Below are 27,701 nucleotides of genomic sequence, written 5' to 3'. Positions count from 1 at the left end.
AAACGTTACACTGCCACGCAAGAAGTTTTATTATATGCAAATACACCCATGCTCTCCGGCAGGTGCGAGTACCCAGCGTCTCAGCGATCGGCGGCAGCTATCTTTTATTCCTTTCGGAACGGGGCAGCCTGCGGCTATTCCGATGAAAATTCAGTTTTGTTCGGCATATTAATGCATCTTTGTCGCGTACACGTCACTTTGACTCGGTGAGTTTGTGCGGTTTTGTGACGTCGCGTGACAGGCAGGTGAAGTGGGTGCAGCCCGAAAACTATTTACCAATAGCCGAGGGCTAATGGCGAAAAGGGGTCGAATCAGAAATAACTGTTTTTCTTTTTTCTGCCAAATCATGCATAATCAGTATGTACACATCTTATCAGATGGGGAGCTATCGCGGTTTTCGTGACGTCGCGTGACAGACAGGTGAAGTGGGGCTGGTCGAAAAAAGTTTTTGTCCAATCGTGGAGCCTGATAGCAGAATTGGAATAGAAAAGTTTGGAATAGTTTTACGTTGTAGCGCCCGGAGTTACAAGTAACATCACCCTAAAATCAAGGTTTCAAAAGTTCCCGCCTACTAAAGATGGCGCTACTTGTCACGCCGGATTCAGTTGGTTTGTTTACTAGGCCGCAGCTCCACGTGCGTTGCTCGCTTCGCTGCTTCTCGTGCGCGCGCTAGCGCCAGTCGCTCGTGAACTTCCTTGATGTAAAAATGGCGGATACCGCTTCAAAAATGGTACTTCGTACAACCTTTAAGTATACTACGTTATGGGACAATGTGTCTAGCTTTCGTCCGTGACCGTCTTGTGTCCGAACGTGACGTCCTGTGTTTGTCCGGGTATTGGTTACAGAGACTGTCGATACGGGTTTTCGTTTGATTCGCCGAGTCACAGTAAGTATGCATGATGAACCTCTGACCGATAAACTGTAAACGTTGCATGACTGTGTACTTGCTCTCTCGCACGCTTTAGCCTTGGTATGAAGATCAATCGCATCAGTACAATTACTACCATGGTGTAGCGCTGCTAACAGGCCCTCGTTGCATTCGTAGGTGCTGCTGCGAGAGAATGCTGCTCCCAATATCGGTGGCCTTGCTCTCGGTCGAAAGCTTTGCGAGATTATCTGAGGTGTGTCAGCTCTTACCAGATTTTTTATTGTGTTCTGCTAACCTCTTTGATTTTATTTCGAACGCTATTTTCCTGCTGGAATTTTGAGCGATGTTGGAAAAAAAAATTGTCGTAACGGAGAGGGATCTTGCTGATGCAAGAGACCAGGATTTCAAGCATTGAAAACCTTCTTTATCGTGGTCGGTCTTGTGCTTGTGTTACTGGCGTCAGAAGGTTACGGGACGCGGGTTGTACTAAAAAAGCTGAATTCCATGTCCGCGGATTTGTGTTACTCCGATTTGAAATCTGTAGGGGAGAGGTGGCAGGAACGGGACAGTCCTTGCGTTCGAACTTCTTGCTCAGTTTATTTGACACATAGATACAGGCTTAACTGCTCTAAATTTGCACCCGAAATTTGCTTACAATAACACAAACTTTATCTTCCAAGGTGTTCTGAAAGTTTGCAGAAAAATATTGACGAGCAATGAAATGTAACCCATTCCACCCTTCCTGTTGGGAGGAGTGGGACATCCTTGCCAAAGGAATGAGTCACATTACATGTGACCCTAAATGTTGCCTACTCGACCTTATTTGTGGGCAGGTCAACACTGCACCAACAAGGACCTTTGTCTTTTGCACCCCTGGCCATTTGTCTCTCTGACAGCTTTAGCATAATGTCCTTGCTTAACACTGAACATCAATCCAGAAGGGCAGGAAAGAAGAATGTTCATGTTTGCTTTTTCTTTCATGACCTTTTCAACTATATTCATGTCATCAATGCTCGTCCTTGCCCTCGAAAAATGATGACTTATCTTTTTCTTAAACATCATATAAATATGTACAACCTTACAAAAGATCATGGTTTTAACCTGCTCTGGGGCCTCTTTATGGTCTGTTGCTGATGTGCTTTGTGGCTCATTGTCAGCGGTTAAGTCGTTAAGTTAAGGTTCTGACGTCAAGAAAACGGACTTGTCACTTGATGTGCTAGTTGTCTCTCGAACATCTAGGTGCCCTTGCAGCACCTTACCTTTATTGCTATTCTTTATCCAGTTAATTTATCCCTTTGTATACGTGCTTACATCTTGTAATTGTGTTCTAAAACTGATATGGAGAATGAATAGGTACTTAGAAAATTAATTTGCAATTAAAATAGCCAAAACATGTCACACAGTTAAGGAGAGGTGGGGTAGACATCCTGCTAATCTCTGCATCATGCTGCCTCTTGCTCACAAGGGTACAGGATAGAGCAAAATCACTTTTTATGTGGAACATTTGATTAACACAGTGGCAGAAAACACTCCAGAAATACATGTTTTGAAAGTTTTGGTTCATCCCTACACATGCGCTGCTGTGTTGGCTTTAGAGTGTTAACAAAACTGCAAATGATTTTCTGCTGTTGAAAAGGCAATTTTTCATTCACTTGCACTTCACAATGAAGCGGCGACAAATTACTATCGAAATTATAAATATGTCAGTGCTATCTATGACAGGCTTCCTCAACTTCATAGCTCAAATGGTGTTTTGAGCTGTGTAGTTTATATTGTTACGTGAAGGATGAGTCAGTAGGACGAACAACTATTTACAGGTTATACAGTAAAAGCTCGGTAATTTGAACCGCAAGGGGAAGCCGCTTCAGTTCGAATTAACGAAAGTTCGAACTAACGAAAGTGAAGGAGGGCAACAGTACACTGCGATTTGGAAGCAGTAGGGCATGACAGAAATTTGGCGTGTCAGAAAGTGATGGCGTGTGCCGCGGGCACATGCCATCTTCAAGTCGAAGCTCTGGGTCCGACTGTGCCACGCCACCGATGTCCATCGAAACGAACGTTAGCCGAGGCTTAACACCATCCCAATGAATCGCGACGGCCGATACCTCCTAAGCTGAAAACAGAGGTGCACAACCGATGAAGACTGCCGAGACAAAGACGCTGAACATGTGAAGGTGGCGAAGGCCCTGATTCGTTGGTTCTTGATTGCAAGTGCAGCTGCGCTTACTTGATTCGCTGTGTTTTGGAGCTTGCCGTGCCATCTCCGCACAACATTAGTGCTGTACAAGATTTGCAAGGCCTCCGAGATTCGCAACGGGCAAGAAGTCTCCAAGGTTACGTAGAACGGTGAGGCGGCAGCCGCCGCTGCCTTCTGGCTGACCCCGCGTCGGTTAGATTTTTGTCCGATTTTGCCTTCTCTCGCCGTTCTCTCCGTTTCGGAGGCAATGCAGCCTTGTGTGTAGGCAGTAGGCGCGCTTCTCTGGCCGTGTGCCAGGCGAGCGTAGTTCGAATTATCCGTGAGGGAACCTTCTCGCGTTCGAATTAACGGATTTTTTCATACATAGACTTCTATGGAGCTTGGCCGGACCAAATCGTACAGCTCGAATTATCCATAAATTCGAATTATTGAAGTTCGAATTAACGAGCTTTCACTGTATTTACAACAGCGGTTGCAGCGCTGACCGGTTAGATTCACAGGGCAAGCCCAGTTAGTTCTTCCTCCTCTTTTCTCGAGTGATGGCGCCCTTGCGCCTTGTTCAAACAATCAAATACCACACGCGTGTAGCATAATCCCTCGGCGGCAGAAGTGACATCCTGGAGCATCTAAATGCCATCACTGGGAGGATGATACTGCTTCAGTCGTGTAACTTGCACGATATCACTGGACTGGGACGCAGATGGGGCGTCAGGGGCGATCTCGTAGGTGACAGGAGTCACGGCACGAAGCACTCGGTATGGGCCTGTGTAACGAGACAGCACTTTTTCTGACAGGCTGACCTGATGCGACGGAGACCACAGAAGCACTAAAGAACCAGGCGGGAAGTGCACGTCTTGGTTTCGCCGGTCGTGCAAATGCCTTTGACTCTCTTGGGATTTCAGAAGGCAGTCATGGGCAATTTCCCTTGCATGGTCAGCAGGCGATGGCGTCAAGTGCATATTCACTGGTTGGTGCCGCGTGAACAGGCAGGGTTGTGTCGAAGGGCAGTGCTGGTTCTCGGCCGAACAGAAGGGAAAATGGGGAATAACTGGCTGTGTCGTGGTGTGAGGAATTATAAGCACATGTGACAAAAGGTAGAGCAATGTCCCAGTCAGTGTGGTCTGAAGAGAGATATTTCATGAGCATGTCTGTGAGAGTGCGATTGAGATGCTCCGTGAGGCCATTTGTTTGTGGATGCTATGACAGGGATAGCTTGTGCCTCATGGCACAGGACTGCAGGATGTCTGCGATAACTTTTGATGGGAATGTCCAGCCACAGTCTGTGAGAAGTTGTCTCGAAGCTCCATGTAATAAAATCACGTCGCATAGAATAAAATTGGCGACATCTGTGGCACAGCTTGTAGATAGCGCACGGGTGACGGCGTAGCGCGTGGCATGGCCAAATAAGTCCAAACCAACCCGAAAGAATGGTTCCGTGGGAATGTTGAGTGGTTGAAAGTACCCAGCAGAGAGTCTCACGGCAAACGATACGTGTGACATTCTCTTGAAATGGTCGTGTGATGGTAAGAGCGCAGCAAGAGGATGTGGCAGGGGTGTTTGGGTGCCGGGAAAACTGTGGGACGACGCGGCAGCTTTTGGCTACCTCAAAGCGGCGGCATTCTTTGACGATGGCATCGACGGTAGAAACGGCGTTATAGACAAGCAAATTGAAGGCGTCGTCTGCGATGCCATTTAGGATATGGCCCACCTAGTCAACCTCAGTCATGTGCTCGTCAACTTTCCGGCAAAGCATGAGCACTTCCTGTATGTAGGAGACATACGTTTCGGTCGACGACTGGACACGGGTGGCAAGCTCTTTTCGTGCAGCCTGTTGGCGACCTGACAGGTTGCCAAATAGGTTGCAAAGCTGCTCTTTGAAAATGTCCCAGCTGAAGAGCTCGATTTCATGGGTACGATACCAGACACGCGGTGTCCCGTCCAAAGAAAAGATCACATTGGCAAGCATGATAGTAGGGCCCCAGGGGTGGCTTTGGCTAACACGCTCATACATACTGAGCCAATCGTCGATGTCAACATCATTTTGGGCAAAGAAGGTCCCAGGATCACGGAGACTAGGAACCGTAATGTACGTTATGGTTGGCGCCGCAGGTGTAGGTGGCGGCGGGGTGGTTCCATCGCAAGCCATGGCCTAGAAGACGACGGTGCGGCCGTTTTGGAGCTCCGTGACGAGGACAGGGAACGCTCCACCTCCACCGCAGTGTTACGTAAAGGACGAGTCAATAAGATGAGCAACTATTTACAGGTCATATTTACAACAGTAGTTGCAGTGCTGACCTGTTAGATTCACAGCGCGAGCCCAGTTTTTTCTTCCTCCTCTTTTCTCGAGCGATGGCGCCCACGCACTTCATTTAAACAATCAAGTACCAGACGCGTGTAGCAATACATTTATATTTGGGTTGACACAGGCATCCAACCATCCCTCTCTTCCCGCCTCTCGCCCACTAGTGTGTGCAAACAACATAATGCTGCGCAGTTTGACTCACTGTGGCCCGAACAGTTTGTAGGTTCAACTTTCTCACGGAACCTACACCACATAAAGATTTAATGCCGGCTATACAAATTCCCTAATGGGGAACTGTGGAACGACCGTTTGTCGCCACTTAGATGAAATAGATTCTCCTTTTAGTACCACTTTCATGAATCAAGATTGTGATTGCATTTCTTTGATATTAAGCATGTGTCAACTCTCATCATTTAGCCACGGCTGTCAGTATCTGCATGTGATATAATGGTGTTGTGACATTTTGGAGTTCTGGTTCCCTCACTCAAACTTGCAGAAAATATTGTAGGAATACTGTGCTGCAGTAAACACTTCTGCCTCTTCTTTCAGGTTACAGTTTATTTAGGAATGCTGCTATTCATAATCTTTCTCATATGGAGGTGCTTTAAGAAAGCTCCTGTCTACGAGGTGCCAGCATGGGACATCACCAAGGGACACCGTTGGTCTGTAACGGATATCCTTAGCCGCACAGGATACTGTAGCGTCTGTGAGAATCTCATTGTGGATGGCCTCTTTTGCGACTGCTGTGGCATGTGTGTGGATCACTGCTGTCGGGGTGCAGCCGACAAAAATTTCGGATGCAAGGTTCTGTCCTGCGGCGGAGATTCCATCAATCATCATTGGGTAAAAGGTATGTTCAGATGTGGTTTAACGTTTCTAGCTCCACATTTTGTTGCACTTTCAGTCATTGTTTACGCATTGTTGCTATTGTCAGTGCATATATATAATTCTTAGCTTGATAGAATGGCAAAGCATCTTCTTGGTACTTTTTAGAACAGAATTCGCAGTGGCTACATGCGGGACTTGCCTGATAACTGCACTCTGTTTCAGTAGTTCCTTGCAGCAGAGCCAAGGCTACTAGATTTGCTATTGCAGATTTGAGCAGTGAGATCAGCTATAGTTTAGAACCTGTTGCTACAAGTGATCTTGTAGGCAGGTGTTTACTAAGAAGCTTCTCTGCAAGTTGCAGCTATGGTATATTGTGCACTTTTGCCTTGTTTTTTAGTAAAATAATTATGGAGGCTTGATACTGATAATAGAGGTCTCCACTTGTTCGAATGAAATCTTGCAAGGAACAAAATAATTATTGTAGCAGTGCCATATAGATATTAATTAGCATATTAAAAGTATAGACAATTAATTTCTTTGACAGGGGCTAAATTCATACGTGTGGTTGGCACAGCGACAACACTGCAGAGGAGTCCTTCCTGGGTAGTGCTTCATGCTTCACAAAAATGACGCCCGCAGACTTACTTGTGTGGTATTGTTCCAAGCTGCTCTTTTAATGAAAGGAATGAAAAAGTCAGCATTGAACATGTTTGGAATTGTGTGAAATGGGTGTGCTAAATGTGCATGAATCCTAATTAAGAAAACAGTTGCACTTACGAATGTCAGTGAGGGCACCATGTACAAGTGGGTGTTAAAAGAGGGGTTAAGAGGTGGCGCCACGATCTTTTGCAACACTTGCCCGAGTGCTCCATCTGAATTCTCTGCTTCTGTGTCTCTGCAATGCTTTGTGAGGTGTTACTACCTGCATTATGGCTGAGACCTGCTCAAAGAGGGCACCACAGTCTTGTAAGAAGTAGTAAGAAGCGCTGACAGTGTGTTTTCTCTTTAGCTTGTGTGAGTGCCTGTGTGCCCTAATGTGTCCTTTTTATTTGTTATTATTGTTCTTATTTAAAATCAATTTTAGCTTTTGCATGCAAGTGAAATGAAGTAGCTAGAGACGTGCTGCTTCCAACCTCTCCAGTTAAGCCCCATTTAACACTACATGCCTATGTCCACCAGCAAGTTATGCAGTAGGAAAGTACAATAAAATTTTCTGAACTGAATTTGAAAAGTTTTAATGCAGAATAATTAACTTTTTATTATCAGTGATCGGCTACAGTTTGCCAGTTATAAATGCAGGCATCGTGAGAAGCAGGCACTGTATTTTCACAGTGGTGTTACTAGTCCTGTGTTCATGAATCCATTCTCGGGGTAAACGTGTTGCTTTGGAAACAGTGGAGAACTGACCTATTGGTACTGCTTAACTTAAATATTTTTCTTTTAGTGTTCCTTCAAGGGCATTCAGGACACCTCTGGTTCCTATCTCACTGAACGTGCACAGGAAATACCTCTCCAAACAGCCGGTGTACGGTGTGTGACGAGCTGTGCGGACTGGAGGCAGCCCTGACTGACTTCCGGTGCTGCTGGTGTCAGCGGACAGTGCACACAGGGTGCACGGGCAAGCTTGCTGAGGTGTGCGACCTGGGTCGGCACCGGGCATGTGTGGTGCCACCATACTGCGTTCGACTGCGCATGGTCGGCTGGAAAGGGAGGCGTCACCTGGTGGTGCGCGGCGTCAGCCCTCCAAGCTACAGCCCCTGGAGCCCGCTCATTGTAGTGGCCAATCGTCGCAGTGGCAACAATGATGGCGAGCATGTGCTCAGTGCCTTCCGTGGCATCCTCAATCCAGCACAGGTCATTAGCAGTTGCTTGATATGGAAAGTTGACATCCATTTGAAAGGGAACATAGAAACTTTATTGTGAACTTGAATGTATGCTCTGAATTACCATATGGAGAAAGCAGACAATGAAGCCAGATAAAACATAGGGGAAATTATTATGTTTAATTGAAACATAAAGATAATAAAAAAAACGAAAAATGAAAGTGGACAAAGAACTTCCCACAAGTGGGAGAAGAACCCACAGCTTCCATATTACGCATGCTGTACTTTATCAATTCAGCTTTTGTATTGGCCATCTGCCCGCCCACTTTCTTGGGTGTTTGTGTATGTGTACAAGATTAGCCCTGGGAGTGTTAACCGCCACTGCTCATGGCCATGGCAGCAGACGTGAAGCGTCCTTTTAACCATTGGTGTCACACAACAGATAATTTCCCCTGTGTTTTTCCTAGCTTCGTTGTCTGCTTTCCTCTACGCAGTTTTAATAAAAAAGAAAATCTGACCCCGCAATTCCCCTTATTCTTCTCGCTAAAACTTTATAGTATATGCGCAAACACTGTCCATTAATTTTTTTTTTTTTTGAGGGAAAAGGAAGGTCAAGATTTAGGCCACTAAACAGTCCCTAAGGTAACGGCTTTGCCTTGTTAGTGATCTATATGAGCTGTAAATGTGGCGTGTTGCTAACAAGAATAACCAAAAAGGCAACAGGACACTTCTGTCACCTCCTTATTTGCCCTTATCTACAATGTGCCATGTTTATTGGTCGTACGACCCACAAAAGTTGAACCCCAGTGCCACAGGTAACAGCAGTAGCTGTTTCTCAGCTTGGCTTTAGCAACAACTTTTTCTTTGTCATTTGTTGTTGTGACCAGTTGTTATAATTACCATGTTGCTCTGTTAACCTTGTGCAAAACTAAAAGCCGGGCATTGTTTTAACTATAATTCTTAACCATTACTATTTGTCAACATTGTATGTCTTGAAGAAGGTTAGACAGCCTCTGTGCAAGCACCTGGTGCAACCACATAGGTTGTGTTTGGTGCACCTGGTGACAACTTAAGAATTTATGACAAGCTCAATCCAGAAAGCCACTCGTGCCTGCTAATTGTGCTTTCAGGCTCCAGAACATAGTTGTTGAAAGGTGTCACTATTGAAGGAAGTTGGTTTTTACAATAATGTCACACAAATGAGTTACTGCTATGATGCATCTGTACAAATTTTTCTTGTGTTGAGCCACACTGTATTTGCCACTGCATTCTAAGGTTGTCGTTCCTGAACCGCTGTTATGAGTTGTAGTACTCAGCCATTGAGGATAGTTGGTGGATAAATGCTACCGTGATTAAGTCGTTCTGTGAATTATTTGTGCAGGTGGTGGACTTGAATGATCTGCCACCAGAATCTGCACTCGAGTGGTGCCACCTGATCAAAGGTCACACATGTCGGATCGTTGTGGCTGGGGGTGATGGCACAATCAACTGGATTTTTACTGTCATAGACAGGCTGAAGCTAGAGGTACGTTCTCATTGCATTTGCTGTGACTGCATGACCAGAATTTGATCATCCTTTATAAGGTACAATGTCACTAGCAGGCAAAACTTGTGTGGTGTGCCACCGGCTGCAAAATATGCACTGAGAAATTTGAAAATGGCAGCATTTCCTTGGCATATGGTAAATGGGCCTCAGGGTTATTTTTTCTGGCTTACAATGTGCCATGGAACTTGGAGCTTAATGGAGGACAGCTTTTCCTTAGCATTGTTGCATGGACCAAACATCTGATTTCTTTCAGTATCACTGCTGTTTGTAGCATAAAGAGAAAATGTAAATTTGGAAGCTGTCACATGGCTGCCTCGGTGAAAGAGACATGGTCCTTTGTAGTGTTGCAAATGCCTGTGGATTTTGTTGTTAGTGTGGCTGTACTTTTGCATTTTTACCACATTACAGTTGACTTTCGTTAATTCGACCCCGCCGGGACCGACTGGACTAAATTGATTGAGTTATCCGGCAGATCGAATTACACAAGGTGCAGAATAATGCTATAGCACACTATTGATTCATTTGGCAGCATTTGCCCAACTCTAATACGTCCACGAACCAAACATGTGCTCACTTTCTGTGTGTACAAAGTAGCAAGCCAATGTAGAAATGACAATAAAGCTCCTTTCCTAAGTCAGCTTCTCCGCAATACATGTTGTGCGCCAGAGCATGCGAACATTTTGAAGGCGTTTTTGATTTCGTGTTCAACTGCTTCGCGCAGATCATTTTCGGTCCAGTTTTCTTTTAAAAAAGAAGATGCATGTTATAATCGAGTGAATACTACAATCAAACATTATAAGTAATGATTATTGCTTGAAGGTCTTCCTAGGGCAGGTATAGCCAACACAGACGCTGACACTAAATGGGTCGCTAGAGGAGTCACCATAGAGATCAGGGGCATGGGCCCTGGCTGGAACCTTTGGCCAGGATTGGATTAGCTGAGAAATCTAGTTATGTCTACCTGCTTCATTTCTACCAACAGCTATTTACTACCGAAACCTAGAACTAATTATGGTAAATTTACTGCTAATTTTTCAGCCACACTACTTTGGAACTCATTACCGTGTCATATTAAGATACTTTCTCATTTTTACACATTCAAATCAAACCTCCGTAAATTTTTTCACTCAATATAACAATTTGGTCATTATCGTTATAATAATAATTGCTTTGTGACATTAAATATTTTACAGCCTTAGCTAGTGACTAACTTAATATGGTGTCTTGTGTGCTTGCATATAGCTGCTTTGTATTTACATATCCTACTCATTTGCAATGGGAGGTCCCCTGTACAGTCTGTTGACTACGGGACCTCCCTCCTTCTATATGTATGTATAATCCCCATTTGTAACCTTATTGTTATGCACAATAAAGAACTCTCAAAACTGAACTCTCAAACCAGAATTGTAGAGTAGTCTACTGTATCTGTTCGGGTCACTTCACCCAGTGTGTATGACAGCTGTCACAAATATCATTTTTTCTTAGCTGTAGAGGTCGCTAGAAAAGGAACTCTGTTCTCACCTTGAAGGAATTCCAGAATTCCTGCAGAATTCCTATAGAATTCTGGAATTGCAGAATTCCTATAGGGCAAGTCTTACTGCGAGTATACTTGCCAACTCACCCTAATTTTCTTCTATGAAGTGTATGAATGGTTTATCAAGCATTTTAAGAATGAATTCTGTGAGCAAATACATTTCTTTTGCTGGTATTCAAACCATCTATTGGAAGCCTTTATAATGCTGAAAGGTTGCCAGAGGTGTACATTCTTCATTCACACTTTACAGACAAGTTTCTGAAACAGGCGAAATCAACAAGAACAAGGTCGCTGAAAAATTCACTGTGATCTAAAAATTAGACATAGCTTATCAGTCCCTGCTGTTACAAATTAGTTGCTATTTATTTGCTGCATCAAAAGATAAACAATAATTATTAAAGTGCATATGTATACCACAAAAGGCATGTGCATGGGGCAAGGTTTCAAAAGAAATGCATGCTAACCCCCCCCCCCCCCCCCGCACACACACACACCTTGAGACTTTGCTGATGCGTCTGCTGAATCTTTATGAATTTAATGTTGACAGGTAGGCAGTGTTATGTTTCAACGCCACAAAGGCGTTAATTGGACGTTTGCCACAAGGCAAGCACCCGCCCATCCATCAGCGCCTGTCCAGACGTCAATGCAGCATGGATGCTGACTCTTGACGGGTCCCAAAAAAGGCCGCAACCCCACTGTTACGTGGCAGCCTGAACTAAGGATGAAAGGGGGACCCCATCCAATGCTACCAAACAATGACGGCAACCCTGGATTCGCAGGTTGCTATCTTGCCTTTGGAAGCAGAGTTACTGCGGAGTGTTGCGAGCATGGGCGTGGTATCGCAACAGAGTCGACGATTGTGATTTGCTGCTGGACAGTCTTCAGATTCCCTAGACGAGCCGACTAGGGAAGCTGACGGTATTAAAAGCTGTGACTTTTCGAGCAGTGGACAGGGGGTCCTGATGTGAACTCGGATGTTTAACTTGCTCCTGCATGGAGTGGGCTTCTGTAACTGGAGCCGTGTAACTAAGTCGATAAACCCTTTTTCCTTTATTCCTACAACCTGACGTAGCAATCCATGGGCTTGGTGGATTCCTTGCCCTAACGACACCCTAAGCTGCAACAGCAGATATGTGTGAATGGAAGCTTGATTTACAAGAAGCAAAGTAGGAACCCAACTGGCAATGCCACATTAAAGTTATTGCTGCAGCATTCGGTTATGTCAGAGATTTCAGCAGAAGAAAGAAGCTCAAACCCCATATGATTTTAACTTTTGGTGTCATTGCATCTGCCTTTTTCCACACATCTAAGTGACTGGCCATGGTAGCTCTGTAGCTATGACATTCTGCAGCTGAGATCAAGGTCATGCTTTACACAGTCAAAGCCCACGATAAAGAAAGTCAGAGGATGAAATTCTCGCTACAACGAAATATTTTTGTGGGCCTGGCGAATGGCCATAGGTTTCAATGCTTTTTGTATCTTTCAACAACGAAACATCACTAAACTGAAATCCTGCATCAACAATATCTGCCACTACATTAGATCCAATATTGTCTACCCAAAAGTACGCAAAATTACTTTAGTACCAAGCTTTGGGGCATGTTGAAGAACCCCTTGTTGGAGACCTCTGCTATGGTGTTTCTAGCCCCTGTGTTACTTGGGGACAATAAATTCCAGTTCACTCGAACCTCTCCAGTGCACAAGTAATTCCATGTGGTAGGGAGAAGTGACGCCATTGCATTGCTTGGGGTTTGCAGCCTCTTCCTCCTCTCTGTGTCCTGCCACTGGGCACTGGCAATGACTTTGCACGGGTCTTTGGCTGGGGCGAGGGCTACAGCTCATCAGACATCAATGTCATCGACGTCGTGGACAGCATTAACCAAGCCAAAGTGGAGAAGATTGACCGGTATGTGAATTTTATGTAGAAAGTAGAAGAACGTTGCAAAGGCTGGTAGTATTTTGGAAAGTCTTTGAGATAGAGGCTGACAAGATTGAATTAGAACATGAAAAATGAAAGAAGTAGTTTGATGTTGGCTGTAGACAAGTTCAATATTAAAGTACATTCATGTACTTAAGTGACAGTGACCATGGCAACTACAATAACGATTGTTGAGATAATTTTGCTGCTTAATTGCCATGTTTATTCTCTTTGTGAATCACATTGAACCCATGTTAAAATTTTTAACATGGTGCAGTGTGTAGCTGATTACTGCAGTGGGCACCTGCACAGGTCGTGGCACATTTTGATGAAAGCATGCATCATGGCAATGAATCAATCATTGCTCTATGTTAAAGGCCTTAGTTAAATCTAGTAAATACCATATTTACTTGAATCTAATGCGCACTTCTTTTCAGGTAAAACTTGTCCAAAAATTGCGTGTGCGTTAGAATAGAGTACGACCCTAAATCTGTGTTACCATATCGCCATTAGCATTTCAAAATGGCCGTCTCGTTCACGCTTCAAGCCTAGCTGCCGTAACTTTCTCCATGTGCTGCAGTAGGGGTGTTTAGGCATTGCTTCCTTTGGCTTCAGTTATTGCACCGTCCGTCTTCCCATTTTCTGTGTTTGCTCTACCATCATAGAAGTGCCAACTGCAAAGACATGCCGAGTTCATCGCGATGCCACAATTAAAAGGAAAGTGATCACGTGTGCGGAGACAGATGGAAATCGGGCCACATCACGGGCATTCAGAGTTCCCAAAACTTGCGTGTGGGACTGGTGCAAACAGGAGGGGTGTTCTACACTGACGGCTGCTACGTAAGGCGCAGATGCATGGCTCCTATCGTGAAAGTGATTTGCGATGGAGACTAAGAGTCTACGCATCTAGGCGCACCGCGCTGTGTTCGCGTCGCTCAGTTCGTGCTGAAGCGAGAGGCTGCACAAAGGTCAATTCCCTTGCTCCTGCTACCGCACTTCCTTGCTCCAGCGTTTTGATAAAGAGTTTCCGCCATCATTGAGTGAGACATGTTCATGTTTGCTCGTGTGTGCGTGACACCATGCTTGTTCATTTAGCTAGTAAGCTAATGTTTAAAGGTTTGTATGGCTGATAAAACTACTATTCTTACTTTTCGTATAGCTGTCTACTAATTTGCTATTGTAATTGATGCTTCACCTTTCAGGTGAAACTGTGACTTTCTTTATTCATCGCAACTTTAGTGCATTGGGAGTAAATCTTTGTTTTTTCCAAATGAGAGAAAGTTGTATTTCTGTATGAAAGCAGGAGGTGCGCGGTACTGTAAAGGACTTTTCTTTTTGTTAGGTCACGGCAAACGGGTGCACGTTACAATCGAGTAAATACAGCATGGTTTCTTTATGACATTGTTGGTTTCAGTCACAATCGTTACACCGTCCTCTGTTTTCAGTAGTTTCCCCTTGCATTATGTTCATGCAAATGTATGTTAGTTCCCATGAGAATGTCTGTAGTGAACAAATATGTTGTTTCTTGTACATTATGTAACCACACTCTTAAAAATAGTCTAGCTTCTTATTAAGGTTTCTTAGACACGCCTAATTTATGCAGTAAATATCTGCATAGGTGATATGCAACTGTCATTGGTATATAACTGAAGAGCCTCACCTCTGAGCCTTCCACTGCATGCGTAAGTAAAAAAACCAAAGTAGTACTGATGCTTAGAACGACAGAAAGCTGAGCTAGTTGGTAAGGATTCATTATGCAAAATAGAAGTGAGGCGTGCAGACAGGACACAAGAGTAGAGAAGTGGACAACACGAACGCCGTGTTCTTTACTCTTGTGTCCTGTCTGCACGCCTCACTTCTATTTTGCATAGTACTGATGCCGTGCCTGCGTGTGGCCTTTGACAGTAATGGTTCGGCATGTTGTTTTTAATCATAAAGGGCATCGTTCTTGATAAGGAACTCATGATAATAGATAGAATATTTTTTTTCCGTGCCGCTCCATGCACCGTAATGCAGTGTGTGCAGTCCGTACAGCTACTGTAGGCATTGGCTCTAGCCATTGTGCGCCATAAAGGCGTCTTGATGCAAATGAAATGTCAGATGCACAAAAGTTCGTTTTTTTTTTTTCACACAAATGCTAGAAGTCATGCACACTGCAGAATGGTCTTCAGTATACCGGTCGCAACAGTAACCCCAAATGCCTGTGTTGCAATGCATGCAGTGTGGCTCCTCGCGTCCATCAAAATACTTGTGGTGTGCTTTTATTTTATATGAGATGGAAACTGGCATAGTGCGGTAGAAAACCAGCCTCTATCGAAACTGCACCATGCTGGCACCGAAACACCTCAATGTGCCCCTTGTATCCATTATAACCAATGTGTCGGAATGAAAATGCAAACTAAAAATGAAACAAAATGATATTTTTTATGAAACCATAACCAAAACGTTATTTATTATTTTGTTTCGGAGTGAAACTAAAATATCTTTTTGTCAGATTTTGGCTCAAAGGGATAGTTGGCAATCTGAAAGAACTGACATGAGGCATTGTCACAATTAATGCTTATCGTAGGGGTCCTAATAAGTGCATATCTCAGCCAGAGATAGTGCAGGCGATAGCTGGTTGAACGCTCCGCTAAGCTACTGCTCGGTGTACTAGCAGATCAATGTCATGGCACAACCCAAAGCTTTTGTGCTGAAGATCTTATTGTTTATTTTTCTGTGGGTACAATGCTTTGTTACCAAAGTTTTATCACTCGTTTACGTTTGTTTAAGTTCGCTTTATCGGAAAAAGCATTCTCAAATGTTGAGAAGTATACTCGATAATGTGCTACTTTTGAAATCATGCCCAGTGCCTTGACTCAAGACACTGAGCATGATCTTAGAATTCATAATTTACTTCTCAAGAAAAATAAATACTACGTTTTTATTGTTACATTGCTTCGAAATTTTTGCGTGTAGACCAAAACCATTATGAACCATTCGGGATAACTTTTCTTTCATTCTGGAGCAGAGCTGGAACAGAGCTTTTTTTCAGTGGAACGAAACTAAAACCAGAGCGAAAAGCATTTCGTTCCAACACCCCGGTTATAACACAGTTGAACACAACCACTTACCACAACTGGTTCTGCAACAAAATGACGTGCATAACGAAATATTTCGGATGTCCGAGTTGAATTCCCATCTGCCATGTGTATTGTGAACACCTCTACAGTAAAGACCACAACAACAAATTTGCCTTTACAATAAAAGAATATAGGCATCTCTGAGGGCCGATTTGTTTCTTAACAACGAATGCACATAGCGGTATCACCATATCACTCTGCAGACACCACTGAACGGTGGTGCAAAGAGGAAGCTCCACCGTGCCGAATTGTCCAGATATTACAGTAACGGTAGCCCCCCCCCTACTTTCAGTGTTGACCTGCTCAGAACTGATGAATAACAACACCCTCGAGGCCATGAAGAACAGAATGGGGCGGTGAAGGCCGATGAAGGCAAGATTGATGAAGAGCCTGTAGACTACCAAAAAAACCCACATATAATACAAACCCGCATGTAGTACAAGGTGAAATTTTTGGTATGTGAAATGGAAAAAACGTTTTATCCACATATAATGCGAGTTAGGAACACCCGAGGAAAACATTTACTTGAATTGCACTCCGCACTTCAATGGCTGTCTTCCTCAGCTGCGCTCTCTTTGGGTAGTTCCTTGTCTGACATATCTTCCCAGAGGTATTCATCCTCTGTGCCATTGAGTGTGTTCGAGATGCCGCACTTCTTGAATGCGTGACGCACAAGGTTCTCTGGTATGCTGGCCCATGTGTCCGCAGTCCACTTGCATAGTGTGGCTAGCGAAGCCCACTTCAGCTGCCCGGTCGGCGTCACTACAGGCTCACCTGAGCGCATCCAATCTGCGTAACATCACTTGACTGCATCCTTGAATAGCTTGTTCACGCAAACATCTAAGAGCTGCAGCTGACAACAGTGCGTGGGGCCGCCTACGCCAGACGGACTTTATCCAGTCGAGCACAAGATCCTCGTTCATCCAGCCTTTCTCATGGCATCTCACGACCACATTTTTTTGCAGCGCCTCACCTTTAGGCACTGTCTTGTGCTTGAAGACGACATAGGGAGGGAGCTTGCGTCCGTCTGCCATGCACAACAACATGATGGTAACTCACGTTTTCTCGTTGCCAGTGGACTAGACATAATATTGTTTAGAGTCCTTTTCGTGCACGGTGAGGGGCGATGGCATGTCCAGATAAACCAGCATTTGGTCAGCATCGCCAATTTGCCCTAGCTGGAAGTTCTTGGACTTGCACAGCGAAATAATGTGGCGCTGGAAAGCCGCAAGCAGCTCTTCAAACGATTCTGACAGCTTTTGCAAAAACGAAGTTCGGCGGCATAAGGAAAATCCAGTGGGGCACATGTAATGATAAATCCAATGCTTGCTCGCTTTGAAGGCGGAGCTTGGTAGCCCTTTTTCTCTTGCAAGCTCTTTAGCTTTTGCCTGCATAAGCTCCACGCTTACAGCGAGTCGCTTATGCGCGACTCGCTGTTGGCATATGAACTCCGTCAGGGCGAGTTTGATTTTCAGGAATGTCTCACTCTTCGGGCTGTGAAAGCTTCTTTGCATTCCGCTGCACGCGAAAAGGTTTTCCTTCTGTCTACGCCATCTGCGAATGCTTCCCTCGTTGACATCAAACTGCCTCCTGGCCGCACTGTTGCCGATTTCCTGTGTGGCTAAAATAACCTTTCTCTTGAAAGCAGCCGAGTACTGTTTTCGGGGTCCAAACATCTTGTTCCTTCAATGGGGAATAAAAAAGATGCACTTCGCAAAGCGTGGTTTGCAGACATGCTGTCAACGTGTGCACTCGGCAATGAAGAAACAATGCTGTAGTCACGCAGCAATAACTAAACCAAGTTGTGGCCACTCAGCAATAAGGAAGCCAAGCCATAGCCATGCAGCAGTGACGAAACCGAAACTTCTAGCCCAAATTTCTTACTGATATTTTCGTTCGGATCCGCATATAGTATGAGGCGAAAATAAGGGATGCTAACAATAGGAAAAAAATTTCGTATTATGTGCAGATTTTTACGGTAACCAAGAATTTTGACAAGACAGTAATCATGGCACTTGACTCTCTGCAGATGTACCTTGCATTACTCCTGAATTTCACTGCTGAGCAAGCTGCCAACCTTGTTTCCATAGCATTGCCTGCAGTAGCACATTTCATTGCACGAGGTATGAAGAAGAAAATTAGCTATTTAATTGACTAAGTAGAAGGTTAGAGCACTTTGTTAAAAGACGTTTGTATGCTGTTATGCTGTTTAAATGGCCAATATCGTCATCTGTTGGCAACAAAAGCTGACCAGGCAGGTTCCGCTTAATTCGGAAGTGGCTCTCAGCTTACAAAACCCCGTTCACTTCTCACAAACCGCCCTCGCAAGCATGAAGGATAAAGGCTCAGCATGGAAATTGTGGGCCCGCAAGTCGCGCAGTGATTAGTTTTGCGCAACTCTGTCACGCAAGTCTTTTGCGCAAGCTACCAAAGTGCTGGTGTGACGTGTTATGGCTTCAGTAAATCCGAAGTCCAATGCAAAGTTCTTCTCTAAATTGAGAAATTGTGGAAGTGAATGGGAAAACAAGATGGGGTCGGATTTGTTTAGATTGCGCATGGAACCCTGAAATGCCGTTCACAGAACCCAGTTTGAGAACTTTAGCTCAAGAGAAAATATGTTACACAGTAAGAGCTCGCTTACTACATGATGCCTATAGTTAAAAGTAGGCATCCACTGCAGAGGGTGTGAGAGGGTGGTGGCTTACACTCCCGAGAATATCCAAGTACAGTAAAATTCTGATAATTCAAAATCTTTATCTCGATTTGACGAATAATTTGGACTGCTCTGCTGGTCCCCGCAAAGGTCTATGTATTTGACTAGAGAAAAGCTCCCAAGAATTTGAACTCTCAAAACCATGCAACAGTTATTTTGAACAAAATCTCTCACTCCCATACATTGCTCTTTGGACAAGGCCAAGCCAAAGGCAAAGGTTCTATGCGTCGCTAGCTACCATGATGTTGCGTGCCCTAAAAATGATGATCTGTGAGACGCCGAGACTCAACCAGAGCAAGCAGAGCAGTGTGTGCCATTCTTTCACATCAGACTTAAAAGGTGCAGGAAGGATTAAGCACGCGCTTGCATATGCATCTTCACTCCTTCTCGTAGAGCACACTTGATCATGCTCCTGTGCACTCTGCTCCCTCCTCCACCCTCCCTACTAGTGCGTGCTTTATCATGTTACTGTGCACTCACCTACGCCCCCCTCCCAGCATGTGCTTGATCATGTCATCTCCAACATTGGGCAGGCAGTAGCATGCACGGGTCAACCCGCTATCCTTCTTGGTTCACCTTTACACATTTTCCCTTGTACCCACAGCAAATGGTGCACGAGGCATGATCTTATCACACTTGGACTTTATACGGAACCTAGGCTTCTTCCGGCACATGTCGCATGCTGATGGAGGAAAGATAAGACTTTTTCAATGTGAGCTCAGTGGCAGTTTTGGTTTTGCATGCTGTAGTGCACTATTGATCAGACTTTGTACAGTAAACTTCTGTTATTCGACTCCAGTTAATTCTATATTTTGGTTCATCCAATTCAACCCAACGTCCCAGCCGGTGCCCATACATTTATTTTTATCTGCTCGAACTTCTGCTATTTCGATCTCAAAGTTGGACTTTGCCGGATAATTGGAACTTCACTGGTCATTTTTGCCTCAGTACAGCTGTATTATGCAGTGAAGCTTACAAAAAAAAAACATGCAGGAGGGTCACTGCCACAGCACATAGTACATGCACCGTCTCCAGTCATAGTATGAGCACCTAGACGTCTAATAAGCATATTGGCAGCCATTCAGAGCTGTCTCTGACGTTGCTGTGGTGATTTGAGCTCTTGTTTCGCTCACCATGCATGTCTCATATATGAGACCATTAGCGGGGCCTAGTAGGCATTCTTTAATTATATGCATGCACATGCACCATGCACTGATAAGCGTAGAAAGATCATCTGTGTTTTGGGAAAGCTAGTGAAAAGGAAGGCATTAAATGAAATACTTGAAAAAGTCGAGTGGATATTTAAAGCCAACAAAAGAGTGGGGGTCTATATAAAACTCTGAAAGCCTGCCATTAAACTTATTAAGCGTCTTGGTGCTCGTACTTTGACCATAGCGCATGTGCGGGTGTCAATTAAGGAACACATGCTATGTCCCGTAATAGTGGCACCGTTCCTTGCTTAGTATGCTTCACTGCATAACACACTGTATTCGTTGCAGATGCTGTATTCCGCACATGTAATGCGGAATATGCAGGTTCAGCTCTCAACTACTGCAAGTTGTCTTTTTGTCCACTTTCATTTCTTTTTACCTTATTATTTCTACATTTCGATTAAACATAACAAATGATTTCCCCTGTGCTTGCTCTGGCTTCATTGTCCATTTTCATCAGGTGTTCTTTTAACGTTTATATGCAATCTACTAAATTTGTTGTGAGTGTTAGTGTTATAAGTGGTATCGACTGCATAATGTGACCTGACATTGTACACTGTTAAACAGAAATTATGTTCTCAGAATACTCATAAATGTATCCGTCTAAGCACTTTGAGCTATCATTTATCTCTGCTAAGCTCCTGCTTATGTACTGTAGGCAGTGCAACCTGATAAATGTTTAAACACCCATCACACTGTGCTGCCACTGTTGCATCGCACTGCCCTACTACACAGCAAAGCTGTGTGGGGAAGTCTGCTTCCCCATGTATTCATTGTTACATTGTTCATGTGCTTCATGTCAGAGGCACATGTCACCTGCCATGGTTGCTTAGTGGCTTCGGTGTTGCACTGCTAAGCATGAGGTCGCGGGATTGAATCCCGGCCACAGTGGCCGCATTTCGATGGGCGCGAAATGGAAAAACACCTGAGCATTTAGATTTAGGTGCACGTCAACCCTTTCACTATCACAAAAAAAAAGAGAGGAAAATTTTACCAAAAATACCAGAAATTTTTTCTTCCAGTTTGTAGAGACATTACTTCTGAATAAAACGGCACCATTATTTCAATTCAGTGAGTTTCCTTTATTTCACAAATTGCATAAAAAGATAGCCTGAAGAAGGCTTCACTGCAGGGCTCTAGTGTCTTGCAAAAAGCATTTTGCAGGGCTCGATAAACTATGGAAAATGATAATACAAAGAAAAAATAAAATAAACAACGCAACGACATGCACATGAATAGTGGCTACATTTCTACTGTTCCTAAACCAGTTAATAGGCTGTCTTCGTATAGTAGACTCACGGGCAGCCGCAAGGGCCTCCGGTCCATGAACAGAATCGTCATCATCGGACTCCTCAGATGAGAGCACATCACTTTCCGTTCCCGTACAAAACTCTACAGAGCTGTTGTCTAATGAGGAGTCATCAAAAAACGTTTTTTCACGCATGCTTCCGTTGCCTCGTTTTGAGGAGGTAGCCATGCTTTACGCGATGATGTCACAGGCGGCAATATAATAAAAGCCAGGACACAGATGGCACAACATGGACTAGTGTGGCCATCTACCGTCAGGAATTGCAACAAGATGCAATAGCATGGGTATAGTCATCACAGGTTCACCGTGTGACAAATTTTTGTTTATGGTGATTATAGTCGTCATTGATTACATTAGTACAAAATTTCTATGACTGTACTGGTCAACGGAATGGAAAGGGTTAACCCCAGGTGGCCAAGTTATTCCAGAGCCTTTCATTACGGCATGCCTCATAATCAGATCATGGTTTTGGCATGTAAAACACCATAATCTAATCTGGAGGCCCATGTTACTGTGCACAGAAACACAAAGCAGCAGTGTCTTTTGCACGCTTTTGAATCTAGTGTGAGGTTCATTTTTAGACGTTATAGAAAAAGAAACCCTCATTTTCATTTGTGGAAATGCATTATATGTTTTTTCATAGCAAGCTTATGGGGAACTCTGTGCGGAATTAAAGAAAGCATTTTATACTTATCCCATTAATAAAAAAGGAAATAGCCTCTTTACAAGCTAGTTGATGCTCACGGCACTCACAATGAGCTTTTTGCTTGTTTTTAGGTGGAGAGTCCACATATCTCCCCACCGGCGATTGGGATTTGCACCACCATGTCAAGCAAGTAGTTTTATTCTGTAGTTCTGCAGTTTCGTATATACAGTAGAAGTATTCGAATACATTTTTCATGTTATTACAGATACAGCAAGTAACTGCTGCATTTGAACGTTCTCACTGCATTTTTTATTCACTAGCAAGTCCCATCAGACGTATTCCTGCTCTGCAGTATCAAATATAGAGATTTGCTTTATAATTTAGAGTGCATGTTCTTGTGAAAAATTGATGCAGGCAAATAAAGCTCTGCCAAATCAAGTTTATTTATTCATATTTTTTAATATCTCAATGGTCCTATCAAAGAGACATTACATGAGGGTTGGGTATAAAAAGAGCTCGATCTACAGCAGCAATAGTTATGATGGAAATTAGTCTGCTTCCTCAGTAGAAGTTTTGAAGTGCGAGAGATTGTTAATTAGTGCTATTTTGCTTGCAAGGTCGTTCCCATCCCACGCAATGCACAGAAGGAAAGATGGCAGAAATGTGGTGGTGTGGGTACGGGGCGTTATCATGGGGGTGGGGTGACCTTTGTGATAGCCTCAGTGTACTGGTTGAATGAGCTGGTTGTCAAGTGGGGTGGAACAAAAGAATTTGTAATCTGATGGAAAACAATAAAAGACTGAGGCATGAAAAACTATATAAGGGCAAAAAAAAAATATACAGCTCAGTCTCAACCTATACTGCGACAATGGAACTTGGTCAAAAGGTTAATTGGCTGCATACATGTTGACCATGCGAGTTTTTGTTGCTGCTAAGATTCTCATGGGATTTCAGTACTCTTTAAACCTCAGAGTCACTAAAGAAGGCGTGGCAGGTGCCTAAATGGGCGAAAAAGGATGCGAGCGAAATTATTACAAGCAAGCTGTGTGTTCTATCTTTTTAGTTAGACCCAATTAAAGAAAAAGAAGAGCATAGTGCAGTTCAGTCTGTTGACATGGATTACCCGAAGAGGTGGGCATTAGCACAATAACTTGCAATGTTGAGGTGGGCAGTTAAAGACATTCACTAGTTAGCTTTCTAACTATTCACTTTAGGGGACATGTGCGATTGCGAAACTGAAGACGAGCAGTAGTGAAGTCATGTTGGCCTAGCAGAAATCGAAAAATTAGCATCACTTTCGAGAGATCCTGAGTACTCTGCACAATAAATCGGTATTCCAGGTGAAAGGTTCCCAAAAGTGGTTCAAGCAGTAAAAAATGCCATTGCATGTTTTAGCAGATTTTTGGGACAAATGCATTGGACTTCTGTTAATTTGGCTCCGGTTAACCTGATTGTTTTGGTTAATCTGATCCCGATCAAAGGTCCCGGCCAGCACCTATGCTTTCTATGGGCCCAAACTTTCATTATTTCGATGCTAAAATGGGTTTTTGACCCCAATGACCTGTTTAGTTGCAATGCCTGTCTCAGCAGAGCTTAGAGTACAGTGAATGTGTTGAACACCCATCAATCTCCTTTCGAAAACACCTATTTTTGGCCTGTCCTAGGAAGATTTTCATATATCTGATTATGGTATTTACCCGATTATAATGGACGCCCCTGTCTTTTTTTCTTTTTTTTAATTTGCCGGAAAATTTCTTGTGCGGTGCAATCAGACGAAACCAAAACTGCCTTCGAAGCATTCATATTCTTACTGCATTACATGGCTGTATTGCGGCGAAACGAACTTTAGGAAACCAGCCACCATTGTGCGACACATAAACCCTTGACCACTTTTCTTGCTAAAAATATCGTTCATGCATTAGATTTATGCCTTTTTTTAGGTTTTTAGGGGCTTTAATGTCGTTTCTATTTTAGTTTATTTTGTACACACAGAAAATGGGCATAGATTTGATTTGGGGGTGTATTAGAATCGGGTATATAGTACTGCCAAATGAATTAGCGGTGTGTTCTTGCATTTTTTTCTGAGTCTTATTTACATCTTAAGTCGACCTAATGGATAATTTGACCTATTTTATGTGTCCCGTCTGTTTTGAATTAATAGAATTCGACGTTATCTTGAAAGTGATGCAAAGTATTAGAATAATTCTGCTAAGCAGGCGTGACTCCACTACAGCTTGGCTTCAGTTTCACAGTTGAAACATGTGCCCTGAAGGGAATGGTTAAAAAGTTAATTAGTGAGTCTTCTTAATGAACCACCTGGACATTGCAGTTTGTCACACAAGTAACACCTGCCTCTTCCAAAAGCATACTTCAATAGATAGAACAGTGCTATCTGTCGTTTGCGATTTTTTAAAAATCTGTTTCTGGTGAAAAAAAGAAGAAAAAAAACAGGTGGTATATCTCGCTTCTGCATGCATGCTTCTTACTTTCCACATCAGTTGAGCATTGAGATATAGATCTTTGTTCATTCTGTGGCAGATAAGAGTCTGCACAGTCAGTTTACAAGTGATCACAGAGAGAATACCTTCCCACTTCTCTATGTTTAAAATAAGATATTGCATGTAGTTTAAGTTCCCTTTCAACATATAAACTGGAGAGCAATATTCCATTATTGATGCCTTCACACTTCTATTTCAATTTCTGGAATTTCTTATGCATTTCTCGTCCTGGTTAAGCCTTTGTTAAAAAGAACCCATGAAATTTAGTTATTATGGCATCGCACGCAGCATCATGTTGACAGCGCCGCTAGCTGCTGCGCCAGTATATCTCCCCTAGCAGCGTGTGCTGATCACAGAGCTGCTACTTCTTGTAGAAATGTACAGTGAAACTTCGTTAAGCTGTAGTTGACTGGAGCTCGGAAAAAGTACGTACTAGACGGGGTAGTACTGCTTAACCGAAATAGCATGAGATTGCCCACTTACCTGTCATAAACGAAACTCAGAAAGAGCGTGATGAAAGGGGAAAAAGACATGCAGTAGTTATTCACTTCACGTGACAAAAGTGTTATTCTCGTTTGATGCCACGGTGGCCTAGCAGCAACCACAGCAGCCTCAAACTTACTGAAGCTGCGAGCCAGCGACACAACTTCTCAGCAAACACTCGCAAAGCAGATTCCTCGTTGGCGTTACGTATTCTTTGTGCACACGCGCGGTAACGCTGCAGAAGTTGCGGGGTGCCTTTTTCATTGCGGGGTGCTGTTCTCGTTGCGACAATTGCATTCGTGAGGCTGACTTAACGTGTAGCTTCTGCCACTCTCGGGCCTGAATCGTCCGTGCTGTCACTTTCCGTGCTGTCCTCATCACTGTCGCTAGTCGACACTTTGGCAACGATAAAAAGTTGAACCTCGTAGCCGACATCTCTTCGCGGCCACAGCAGTGCTGCCGAGCAACTTCTTCGCATTCCAAATGCCACACACCGTAGTCAACCGCAGATACCTGTCGCGCGTTAGCGCTGACTTCTTTGTGTCACGTTCGACAGCACGAACCATAGTCATGAACGATGTCTGATTTTTCTGCTATGCTGAGCACTCGGCGTCTTCTTTATCCGAACTTCGGCATGACGCGAGTCCTTGGTTGCACGACGCCACAAAGCTCTCTGGCATGGCCTCCAACGCACAGGTCGCTTGGAGGCTGTTGTTCCGATCTCTGAGGCTTGTTGTTCTGCTGGACTGCCTGATGGAGACGACGCACTGTTTGCGCGACGAAATGTGGAAACACTAGTGTTAACCGACACGTACGCAATAAGCTGGTACGGTTTATGCGGATACAAAACACATTATTAACCCGCCGTGGTTGCTCAGTGGCTATGGTGTTGGGCTGCTGAGCACGAGGTCGCAGGATCGAATCCCAGCCTTGGCAGCCACATTTTGATGGGGCAAAATGCGAAAACACACATGTACTTAGATTTAGGTGCACGTGAAGAACCCCACGTGGTCGAAATTCCCAAAGTCCTCCACTACTGTGTGCCTCATAATCAGAAAGTTGTTTTTGCATGTAAAACCCCATAATTTAATTTAAAACATTATGTTCAATAACCACTGAGTTGAAGATTTGACTTTACTACTTTTAAAATGTAACTACTGTTTAAGCGGGTACGGTTTAACGAGGTTTTACTGTACCACACTTTAGAACCTCCCCATTCTAGCCACCCAAACGTTATCACAGGCAACTATGCAAAAACTTGTTCTGTCATTTTCTTGTGATGACAGTGGTGGTGACGTTGTCTTTGAAAGTAGGCTTTTCAATGGCTGTTACCCATGCTACTTTTGGGGGCTGTTCAAACACAATGAATGCTTGCATTTTGTTTGGTCATCAACATTTTCTTAGTGTCAAAACTCACAGGCGTAGCTCTTGAGTGATATCTTTTTCTCTGTTGGGGGCGGTGGTAGTTTCTAAAGTACACCCATCACAGTTAGCTGTGGTGCATATTGTGATGCATTAGGTTCTATTGGAAAACTTATTAGTTGTGTAGGGATTTAATTGTATGCAGAAACCCCTTCATTTGAGTAAAACCTAGCAGTCACTTTTAGGATGTGCTTCCTTCTTTCATATTGCCTGGGATTGCAATTTTCTTGCAGGAAATGTACATGACCAACTATTTCTCTGTTGGCGTTGATGCCCTGGTTACCCTCAACTTCCATAAGACACGGCAGTCCTGGCTCTACTTTTGGAAAAATCGCCTTTTCAACAAGGTAAACAAAAGGAGATGACACTGTTGCTATGTTGACTGGGAATTTTGCGATTAGTATGCCATAACCATTTCATGAAATGTGCCGATTTGGTGTGAGACATTTGGTGGTGTGTTTGATAAAGGACTATCAATGCTGAAAACTTACAGGGGACAGGTTCCAAGACAAAGCTCAGTTTTGCTAGCCTGGGCATGAGGCCCGTATTTTCAGAGCATCGCATTGCTTGGATGCTCTGCAGACTAAACCCCAAATCAGTGGCTACGTTCTCAAGCTATTCAGCAATTCAGGTTTTCTTGCATACCCTGTGAACTCCTGCGCTGGTACATTCTGGCACGTACGAATTCCTGAAAATGCAGCATAAAAAAATTGAAAAACAAAGTGCACGAGTTAGGAATCAATGTAAGGAATATGTGCTTGGACTGTACTCATAAACATATTCATCTGGTGATTGTAAAAATTGACAGGCTGTGGCACTTCAAGGACAAAGGCGATGTAAAGTGCTTTATTCTTGCAGCTTTAAAGACAACCTCTGCAAAAAAAAAAGGAAAAATTCACATGTGTAGCTCATATATATACAGTAGAACCTCGTTCATAAGCTTTAGAAAAAGAAAAAAAAATTCTAGCAAAAACACACTAACTAGGAAAATGTGGGATCTGATGTCCCTAAACAATTTGACATACTCAACTGTAATTGACATTTATGTAATTCAGAACAACGTTGTGATAGTCGTTGTAGCACAATACGTTGATGTGTGTCGAGCTGGCAGTGGTTGATCAACCCAGTGTGCACTTTGTCATTTTTCTATTGCGTAGTGTTTAATGTGGCTATGGGAAACTGAAACGAAATTGAGCTATTCGTTGCTGGCAGAATACGATGCCACCAGAGCAAAACGTGATGCTCACTTTGCAGCACCTGCAGAAGGAATTGCGGCGCATT

General features: G+C 43.7%; 1 protein-coding gene across 4 annotated transcripts in view; it reads left to right on the top strand.

The window, feature by feature from the left end:
* Window positions 1-637: 637 nt before the first annotated feature.
* The window catches only part of Dgkepsilon (diacylglycerol kinase epsilon), a 60,037-nt gene continuing 32,973 nt past the window's right edge, over window positions 638-27,701 (top strand). For 2 of the 4 annotated variants that reach the window (XR_010564835.2, XR_011511436.1), the window contains exons 1-8: window positions 665-886; window positions 1,046-1,121; window positions 5,917-6,217; window positions 7,697-8,049; window positions 9,400-9,543; window positions 12,856-13,004; window positions 22,149-22,203; window positions 26,654-26,767. Coding sequence is in view for 2 of the 4 variants with exons in the window: in XM_065433848.2 (XP_065289920.1) it covers window positions 1,062-1,121; window positions 5,917-6,217; window positions 7,697-8,049; window positions 9,400-9,543; window positions 12,856-13,004; window positions 22,149-22,203; window positions 26,654-26,767 (1,176 nt within the window). In the remaining 2 variants the exon portion in view is untranslated. Of the gene's footprint in view, window positions 887-1,045; window positions 1,122-5,916; window positions 6,218-7,696; window positions 8,050-9,399; window positions 9,544-12,855; window positions 13,005-22,148; window positions 22,204-26,653; window positions 26,768-27,701 lie in introns of all 4 variants that reach the window. The other 2 variants (XM_065433848.2, XM_065433847.2) reach the window with 2 other exon arrangements.

This window comes from Dermacentor albipictus, chromosome 1 (assembly GCF_038994185.2).
Source record: "Dermacentor albipictus isolate Rhodes 1998 colony chromosome 1, USDA_Dalb.pri_finalv2, whole genome shotgun sequence".
In the NCBI taxonomy this organism is placed as follows: domain Eukaryota; kingdom Metazoa; phylum Arthropoda; class Arachnida; order Ixodida; family Ixodidae; genus Dermacentor; species Dermacentor albipictus.
Note: the sequence above shows the minus strand (reverse complement) of the source record. Positions and strands in the feature narration are given on the sequence as shown.